The sequence below is a fragment of the Ipomoea triloba genome, chromosome 2, assembly GCF_003576645.1.
Source record: "Ipomoea triloba cultivar NCNSP0323 chromosome 2, ASM357664v1".
Classification (NCBI taxonomy): Eukaryota; Viridiplantae; Streptophyta; class Magnoliopsida; order Solanales; family Convolvulaceae; genus Ipomoea; species Ipomoea triloba.
The window spans coordinates 4,497,257-4,507,748 of record NC_044917.1 but is presented as its reverse complement, the minus strand read 5'-3'; the positions used below and the strand labels follow the sequence as shown (position 1 = coordinate 4,507,748).

Sequence of the window (10,492 nt, the reverse complement as noted above, 5' to 3'; positions counted from 1 at the left end):
TTTTCATTATGTTTGACTGTAATTTTAGTTTGATATTTATGTTTAAACATTAATTTTTGTATGAACTAATCTTATGAATTATAATTTTTTTTTTTACTTTATATATTTTCAAATATATGTTCTTACTTTATATTTGATTTAAATATATTGATTTCATTATTTTATATTTTAATATATAAACAAACCTATTTAAATTTAAAATTATTTAAATTGTATGAAGATGTCGTTTTTAGAAATTTAAAATTATTTAAATTGTATGAAGATGTCGTTTTTAGTCTTTTAAAATTATTTAAATTGTATGAAGATGTCGTTTTTAGTCTTTTATCATTTATCAGCTTATCAAAAAACTAATTTTACCAAACACTTTTAAGCATAACAACTAGTTTAACAGCTCTTCAGATTTCAGCTTCGAGCATATAGCTTTTCAGTTTTCAGCTACTTTTCAGCTTTCAGCTAGGTTTGCCAAACATAGCCTTAATAAAAATATTATCACTATTAGCTAAAGTTAGCGGATCCGCCAAAATTTGGCGGATCCGTCAATAACCAAACATGCCCAATGTAAAGTATTTAACAGAACTACTTTATGCAACTCGTAATGTCTTATTGCTCAACTTGTATTGACTGATTGTACACTTAAAAAACTACTATCAAAACACATTGTAAAGTATTTTCTTAAAAAATGCGATGAATTATTTTTAATTTTTTTGAACTTATGATTGTGCAAATTGTAATACCTGATTTTGCAAGCGTTGATATTTAGTGAAAGTAGAGTATGTGTATCATGTATGTAATAGTCTTTTGGTCCACAGATTTTTGCCATGCTTTTGCCCAGTTGATGTTTTTTTTTTTTTTTTTTTTTTTTTGTTTACTCCTTTTTCCTTTTCCTTATGAAACATAACATATAAATTAGTTAAAGTAATAGTCTTTTGCTATTCTTTACTCTGATCATCCACACATTTTTTTTTTGTGTACTCCTTTTTCCTTTTCCTTATGAAACATAACATATAAATTAGTTAAAGTAATAGTCTTTTGCTATTCTTTACTCTGATCCACACATTTTTGCCATGCTTTATTCCGGTTATTGTACTTTTGTTTTTTTTTTTTACTCCTTTTTCCTTTTCCTTAAGAAACATAACATATAAATTTAGTTAAATTAGGGTAGATGTATCATGTATGTAATAGTCTTTTGCTATTCTTTACCCTGGTCCACACATTTTTTGCTATGCTTTAGCTCGGTTGATGTACTTTTTTTTAATAACTTAAAAAAAATATTAAAAAAAAAAATCTGGTGGTCAAGCTATATAACGGTGACTCCCTCAAATGAAAAGTCTTATGTTTAAACTTCGGTTGGGGCATTGATTTTTCGTGCATGCTTTCAATAGGTTGAGAAAATATATATGGACAACTACTACATTATTATAGAGTGTATTAAAAAAATAATATTATTACTATTAATACTCAAGAAGAAAAAGTCAATCTTAATCCAAATGCAAAGTCAATACATCCTTTCATTTAGAAAAATATTAAACACATCTATAATTGTCACTCACAATAGTAAAGTAATTGTTTATATGAGTGATAAATAGACATCTTTACCATGATCCTTTAAATTAGTAGAGTTACCTAATATGAGCAACTAGGTAAGTCAAATTCGCATATTATTAATAACACTAGTTTTTCATGGGATAATGCTCAATGTTTATTTTTAAATAAGTACTTCAAAGTATATCAATGCAAGATTATATAGGAGATGTTCATACATATGTAATTGAATGTTTATTTTGTTTATTTAAATCGCTAATTTAAAGTATATAAATACAAGATAATATATGAGAGATTGATTATAATTTTTATTAAAATAAATGTTTACAATTTTGTAAAAAATGCTAATCTAAATACTTAGTCTAAAAATGATAATCTAAATAAATACTACATTTGGTTTGAATTACTCTAAGTCTTTTTAATTCTCTTTTGGGTAGCATTGTCATTGTCTTTGTCGTCAGGTACTTGTTTTATTTTTTATTCTTTTTAAAAAAAAATTATTTATTGGTATTGTGTCATGTACAATTGAATTACTGGTGGTAGTATAGATGACATCGCTATGCAATGAAATTATAATGTAGGAAGCTGTAGATTTGCCTCGTTGTGTTTGTGTATATAGCTAGGATCTTAGTTATACAATGAACTCTTGATCTTGCAAGCGACTGTTGATATTTGATAGTGGTAGTTTTTTCTCTACATGTTTCATGTGTTGTGATATGTGTGTCGTACATTCTCATGTGAAAAATATTTGACAAAATATTAATATTTATTATATTTGTAGAAGGTTAATTAACATTACCTTTTGTTCTAGTTTCATAACTTGTTTACTTGATAGTAACAACAATATATATAATGACCTTGCAGGTAGTCCGAATACTGATGCAACAATATGTTTAGTTTCATCAACAATTTTCACATTCATTTTGCACATGTTCATATTTTTGGAATTGGTATGAATGAGTGTAGTACTTGATTTTGTGTGCACATGTGTGTGTGTTTTTTTGTAATTTTTGTTGTTGAATTGTTACTAATCTTGGAGTACCTACTACTGTCTTTTCACCACAATGCATGCAGTTGAATAGTTTGCTACTTTAAACATAAACATTTTTAAATAGTGGCTACATCCTATATACCAATTATTTTTGTTGTCAAGATTGATGCTGATTTTAATTTACTTTTAATCCAGGTAGGTTGAGTGCAGACAATGAAATGAATTGTAAATTTATATTGGTTCTAATATATTTAAAGGATGCATAATAAGTATTTTACATATAGGACTAATGAATGCTGCAACAATAGTTATTTTTAAAATTTTTTCATTTCTGGATTTGAAAGATTGATTCTAGCAATGTTGTAGTCTCAACATCTTTTCAATGAGTCAAGTGCGTCACAATGTTTTATTACCCTACATTGACATTTATATTAATAATGAGTTTAAATATAGCTACATAAGATAATGATTTAATTACTATTTATATATTATTATCAACATAAAAGCATACCAATCATTTAAGTGTTCTGTTCGATATACTTTTAATTTGGTTCAACCATTATAGTTGAATGAATTATTATTGATAGAGAAATTCCTAATTATTAAAGAAATGCATTTTTTTTAGCTACTAATTTATTTTAATTTAATAAGAGTAACAGAGTGTGATACTTACTTTTCAATAATATACTCTTAACATATTCGTAGTATATGTTCAACAATTATATCAACTCTGATTGTAGGCACTGACTTTTTTTTTGTTGTTGCTCTCAGTAGACTAAGAAAGTATATGTGAACAAAAAATACTATTACTATTAGTACTCAAAAAGAAAAAGTCAATCTTATCCCAAATGCAAAGTCAATACATCAACGAAGTCAATACATCATTTCATTTATAATAAAAAAAATATTAAGCAGATCTATAATTGCACGTCATCACTCACAAAACAATTACTCCGTAATTCATAAGTTGTTATACAGTGGATCATGGTCACAAAACGACGTCGTTTCATTAAGTATGAGAAATGGTTGTAGTGAGTCGTAACGGAGCTCTGAAAAGGATATTACAGTTTATCTCAAAAGATATTGCCTGACAGTTGTTTTTATATATCAAATGAAACTGTATTTATATCGAAATGAAACTGTAGTTGTGTTGAAAGGAAACTGCAATGTATATAGAATGAAACTGAATAACAGTTTCACATTTTTAGTGTATATTATCCAATGAAACTGTAGTTATATTGAAATGATATTGTAGTTGTGTTGAAAGGAACTGCAGTGTATTATAAAAGAAACTGCAGTTCTGTTGAAAGGAAACTGAATAATAGTTTCACATATTTGAGTATATAATATTGAATGAAAATGCAGTTATATAGAAAAGAAACTATAATTGTGTTGAAAGGTAATTGCACTGTATATAAACTGAAAGTTAACGGCGCGGAACGGAGGCCGTTTCAGATGTTTGTTTTCATTAATCAAAGCGACGTCGTTTTGATGCATGGTTCACAGTAAAATTTGCGGTAATTTTTTTCCTACTGAAGCACAAAACCTCCACTGAGCTCGAACCGACTCCTTCCATATGCGGGTACAACTGGGTGCCACCAGACCACAAGGTCATTGGCTTTGCGATAATTCATAGTGTTGCAAAATATAGTAAACACTCATATAATAAAAAATAATTCTTTCTGAGTGATAAAAATAAAAACGTATAACATAATCCTTTAGGCAAAAATTTGCGTGAGATTGTCTCACGGGTCTCAATTCGTGAGACATGTCGGATCTTTGATTAATGAAGTCAAAAATCCGATCTATTAACCCATTAATTAAATATTCAAATTAGTTCATACAAAATGATTATAGTTAATAAAAGTAGTTCATACAAAAATTAATATTCAAGCACACAAATGTCAATATGAAATTATAACCAAACATATTAAAGAGAAAATGCTAAAAGAATTTTAATGGTGAGGGATAAAGGATGTCATCTATTTAAAATAATAAGGATAAAGAAAGAAAAAAAAATAGAAAGCTACTAGCTTATTTTCAAAATGCTGCTTAACGTAGCGTTTCAAAATAAGCTCTTATTTTAAGCTATTAGCTTATTTTGGGATATTACCAAAAAGAGCTATAGCTTATTAATAACTTAAAAAATAAGTTATAGGATCCTAAATAAACTCCTAAGCTCTAAAATAAGGGTCACACTTTTGTGAAACCGTCTCACGTATCCTTATTTGTAAAACGGGTCGGGTCGGGTTGGAACAACGTGCAAATGTCATATTTATATGCTCAAATGTAATACTAATTAGGAATAAATTTTTTGTCAACTATAAGGAAAAATATAATACTTTTGAAGAAAAATGTATAGTAATAATTTTAGATTTTGATGTAAAAGTATTATATTTTTCATCAAAAGTATTACATTTTTCATAATAAGTAATGTTTCTCTTATAAGGAAAATTATAATACTTTTTGAAGAAAAATGTAATGCTTTTAAATCAAAATGCAAAAGTATTACATTTTCCCTTAAAAAATATTACATTAGGAACAAAAATTTTATTCCTGATTAGTATTACATTTAAGCATATAAGTATGATATTTGTGCGTATAAGTATCACTTTTTCTCATTGACCCGACCCGACCAGTCTCGTGGTGAGACGGTCTCACAAAAATGCTTGCCAAATAAATTTTACCAAACATATCTTACACCACACTTTAATTTTTTGACCACTAAATCATGCCCCCGAGACCCAAAAGCCCTTTACTTGCCCCAAAAATGTTGAATTTCCAACCTAAAGAAGAACCCACACGCGACCCGAGAGCCAAAAGCCCCTTAGGCCATCTTGAAATATCCACCTCCACATTATTAAATTTGGCATTCATTCACTATTTTATTTACATCCATGCTATACTTTTTCATTTTCAAAACTATTTCAACTTTAATTTTAACATCACAATACGATAAAATTACAAAACAATAATAAAATTTAAAAAAAAAAAAAAGTACAAAAACGTTGTGGTATGCTGTCATGTGGCATTTTTTTTTATTTTTTTTTTGGCAAGCAAGCTTGCATTGCACCTAAGTATAATCTCAAAAAAAAAAAAGAAAAAAGAAAAAATCCCCTAGCATGCCAAATCATCTTGCTAAAGCCTCTCTTTCAAGGATAATGATAGGCTTACTTGATAAAAGTATACAACTAGGGATGACCACGGTTCGGTTCGAATCGAACCGTCTACTGTTTCAACCGAACCGGAACTGGAACCGTACGGGCAGTTTCGGTTCCAGTTCCGGAACCGGAATCGTAAATATACATATATATATATATTATTAAATTATATATATATTACATATTATATATTATATATCATAGATATTATATATTATATATTACATAGTATATATATTATGGTCCTTAATCAGGTGAGAACCATGTCTCAGGTGAGAACGTAAGGACAAATCCAAACCATTAATCTAGTAGATCTAACGGTTGAAATAAACAAAATTTTGTAATATTTATGAAAATGACCCCGCTCATTTTAAAAGTTTATAATATTTATGAAAATGACCCCGCTCATTTTTTACTTGATTTCTCATCCATCAGATCTTGCAGATCAATGGTTTAGATTTGTCCTCACGTTCTCACTTGGGCATAGTTCTCATATGATTAGGATTCATTATATATTATATATTATATATATAAATATACGTTGCAACTGCAGCTCTGGTCCCTTGCGAGTTGCAAACTTGCAACAAAACCAACAAACTAAATAAACATAATATTAAATACTAAAGTATGGAGCTATGGAGTAACAAAAAAAAATAAAAATAAAAATAAAAATAAAAGTCCGGTTAGAACCGGCCGGAACCGCCGGTTCCGGAACCGGACAAGAACCAGTAATATAAGGTTCCGGTTCCGATTCCGGCTATCTTAGAACTGCGAACCGGCGGTTCTGAACTGGAACCGGACAGGAACCGAACCGTGGTCTAGTCTATATACAACTACCAATTCAACTGTCTCGCTGCCTCATGACTTTATTTAAATCTCCCTACCTACGAGATTCTCCTAGCTTCAACGTAACATTTAGTTGTTATATTTCATCCTAGAATATAATCCTCTGATCTTCTCCATAGTCAGCAAACTGTAACCGGAAAATGGGTAGTCTTGATGAAAAGAATATCCCACAATCCACATCCAACATTATCGGCGAATTCAAGCCGCTTGATGTTGAAGAGTTTCGCAGGCAAGCTCATCGTATGGTCGACTTTATTGCCGACTATTACAATAATATTGAGAGTTACCCTGTTCTAAGCCAGGTAGAGCCTGGTTATCTCCGGAATGGTCAGCCGCCGACGGCACCGAATCGGCCGGAAGAGTTTGAGACCATTTTGAGCGATGTCCACAAGGATATACTTCCCGGCATGACTCATTGGCTAAGCCCCAATTTCTTTGCATTTTTCCCGGCCACCGTAAGCTCTGCGGCTTTCGTCGGAGAAATGCTGTGCACATGCTTCAACTCCGTCGGGTTCAATTGGCTCGCATCTCCGGCGGCCACAGAGTTAGAAATGGTGGTTATGGATTGGCTGGGAAATATGCTCAAGCTTCCTAAATCCTTCATGTTTGGAGGATCTGGGGGCGGGGTTATCCAAGGAACCACCAGCGAGGCAATCCTTTGCACCCTCATTGCCGCCCGTGATCGGGCTCTAGGGATCATAGGTTATGATAATGTTGGAAAGCTCGTCGTTTATGGCTCCGATCAGACTCACTCTACGTATGAAAAAGCTTGCAAGTTGGCCGGCATTTTCCCATGCAATATTAGGATAATTCCAACCTCACACGATACCAATTTCTCTTTATCCCCGGTGGCCCTACGCGGAGTAATTGAATCTGACGTGGCAGCGGGGCTGGTCCCACTCTTCCTCTGTGCTACAGTGGGGACCACTTCCACGAACGCCGTTGACCCTGTCAGTCGTCTTTCCGATGTGGCGGGGGAGCACAACATTTGGGTCCACGTGGACGCCGCGTACGGCGGGAGCGCGTGCATATGCCCCGAGTTCCGGCACCACCTGGACGGGATCGAACGAGTTGACTCACTGAGTCTGAGTCCACACAAGTGGCTACTCACTTACCTGGACTGCTGTTGCCTGTGGGTCCGGGAACCGGGTTCGCTCGTCAAGGCTTTGAGTACCTACCCGGAGTACTTGCGAAACAAACGGAGCGACCACGAGGCCGTGGTGGACTACAAGGACTGGCAACTCGGAACCAGCCGCCGGTTCAGATCGCTCCGGTTATGGCTCGTCCTCCGCACCTACGGCGTCGCCAACCTCCAAACCCACATCCGCTCCGACGTCCGGCTGGCCAAGATGTTCGAAGGGCTGGTAGGATCCGACCCGAGGTTCGAGATTGTTGCCCCGAGGGTGTTTTCGTTAGTGTGCTTTCGGTTAAAGGGATCGGAGATTTTGAACATGAAGCTACTGGAGTGTGTGAACTCAACGGGTCGTGCGTATATGAGTCACACGATTGCCGGCGGGGTGTATATGCTGAGGTTTGCAGTGGGGGCCACGCTGACGGAAGACCACCACGTGGCCACCGCTTGGAAGTTGNTCCATCAGATCTTGCAGATCAATGGTTTAGATTTGTCCTCACGTTCTCACTTGGGCATAGTTCTCATATGATTAGGATTCATTATATATTATATATTATATATATAAATATACGTTGCAACTGCAGCTCTGGTCCCTTGCGAGTTGCAAACTTGCAACAAAACCAACAAACTAAATAAACATAATATTAAATACTAAAGTATGGAGCTATGGAGTAACAAAAAAAAATAAAAATAAAAATAAAAATAAAAGTCCGGTTAGAACCGGCCGGAACCGCCGGTTCCGGAACCGGACAAGAACCAGTAATATAAGGTTCCGGTTCCGATTCCGGCTATCTTAGAACTGCGAACCGGCGGTTCTGAACTGGAACCGGACAGGAACCGAACCGTGGTCTAGTCTATATACAACTACCAATTCAACTGTCTCGCTGCCTCATGACTTTATTTAAATCTCCCTACCTACGAGATTCTCCTAGCTTCAACGTAACATTTAGTTGTTATATTTCATCCTAGAATATAATCCTCTGATCTTCTCCATAGTCAGCAAACTGTAACCGGAAAATGGGTAGTCTTGATGAAAAGAATATCCCACAATCCACATCCAACATTATCGGCGAATTCAAGCCGCTTGATGTTGAAGAGTTTCGCAGGCAAGCTCATCGTATGGTCGACTTTATTGCCGACTATTACAATAATATTGAGAGTTACCCTGTTCTAAGCCAGGTAGAGCCTGGTTATCTCCGGAATGGTCAGCCGCCGACGGCACCGAATCGGCCGGAAGAGTTTGAGACCATTTTGAGCGATGTCCACAAGGATATACTTCCCGGCATGACTCATTGGCTAAGCCCCAATTTCTTTGCATTTTTCCCGGCCACCGTAAGCTCTGCGGCTTTCGTCGGAGAAATGCTGTGCACATGCTTCAACTCCGTCGGGTTCAATTGGCTCGCATCTCCGGCGGCCACAGAGTTAGAAATGGTGGTTATGGATTGGCTGGGAAATATGCTCAAGCTTCCTAAATCCTTCATGTTTGGAGGATCTGGGGGCGGGGTTATCCAAGGAACCACCAGCGAGGCAATCCTTTGCACCCTCATTGCCGCCCGTGATCGGGCTCTAGGGATCATAGGTTATGATAATGTTGGAAAGCTCGTCGTTTATGGCTCCGATCAGACTCACTCTACGTATGAAAAAGCTTGCAAGTTGGCCGGCATTTTCCCATGCAATATTAGGATAATTCCAACCTCACACGATACCAATTTCTCTTTATCCCCGGTGGCCCTACGCGGAGTAATTGAATCTGACGTGGCAGCGGGGCTGGTCCCACTCTTCCTCTGTGCTACAGTGGGGACCACTTCCACGAACGCCGTTGACCCTGTCAGTCGTCTTTCCGATGTGGCGGGGGAGCACAACATTTGGGTCCACGTGGACGCCGCGTACGGCGGGAGCGCGTGCATATGCCCCGAGTTCCGGCACCACCTGGACGGGATCGAACGAGTTGACTCACTGAGTCTGAGTCCACACAAGTGGCTACTCACTTACCTGGACTGCTGTTGCCTGTGGGTCCGGGAACCGGGTTCGCTCGTCAAGGCTTTGAGTACCTACCCGGAGTACTTGCGAAACAAACGGAGCGACCACGAGGCCGTGGTGGACTACAAGGACTGGCAACTCGGAACCAGCCGCCGGTTCAGATCGCTCCGGTTATGGCTCGTCCTCCGCACCTACGGCGTCGCCAACCTCCAAACCCACATCCGCTCCGACGTCCGGCTGGCCAAGATGTTCGAAGGGCTGGTAGGATCCGACCCGAGGTTCGAGATTGTTGCCCCGAGGGTGTTTTCGTTAGTGTGCTTTCGGTTAAAGGGATCGGAGATTTTGAACATGAAGCTACTGGAGTGTGTGAACTCAACGGGTCGTGCGTATATGAGTCACACGATTGCCGGCGGGGTGTATATGCTGAGGTTTGCAGTGGGGGCCACGCTGACGGAAGACCACCACGTGGCCACCGCTTGGAAGTTGATACAAGACTCAGCTGATGCTCTGCTCGCTAATCAGTAGAAGGAATAACTTCAATTTGTTTAGGAATAACTAGTGACTAATGGCCTTTCAAAAAAAAATTAGTGACTAATGGAAGCTCTAAAAAAATAATGACTAATGGAAACCTGTGTTATTATAAATAAATAATTTCTAAACGAATTGTAGTAAGTAAAGAATGTTATTAAGTTAGAATGTGTAATATTTATGTTCAAGAATATAATACTATTTAGGAATAAATTATTTGTTAAAATGTACTCCCTCCGTCTCATTTTATGTGTTTGTATCGGTTAACCACACTTGACTTGAAGTTATTTTTAACTCAATTTTTAATAATAT

At 36.2% G+C, this 10,492-nt stretch overlaps 2 protein-coding genes across 2 annotated transcripts; both read left to right on the top strand.

The window, feature by feature from the left end:
• Positions 1–6,472: 6,472 nt before the first annotated feature.
• Positions 6,473–8,682, top strand: LOC116010113 (tryptophan decarboxylase TDC2-like). Its single transcript, XM_031249379.1, has 2 exons — positions 6,473–8,154; positions 8,642–8,682. The coding sequence occupies exons 1-2, from the start codon at positions 6,681–6,683 to the stop codon at positions 8,680–8,682; spliced, it is 1,515 nt and encodes a 504-aa protein (XP_031105239.1). The 5' UTR covers positions 6,473–6,680.
• Positions 8,482–10,242, top strand: LOC116011296 (tryptophan decarboxylase TDC2-like). The gene has a single exon (XM_031250849.1). The coding sequence runs from the start codon at positions 8,690–8,692 to the stop codon at positions 10,175–10,177; it is 1,488 nt and encodes a 495-aa protein (XP_031106709.1). The 5' UTR covers positions 8,482–8,689; the 3' UTR covers positions 10,178–10,242.
• Positions 10,243–10,492: the final 250 nt, after the last annotated feature.

What these genes read in the sequence shown, in the direction of transcription:
- LOC116011296 (XM_031250849.1), top strand. Translation starts at nt 8,690, where the DNA reads ATGGGTAGTCTTGATGAAAAGAATATCCCACAATCCACATCCAACATT.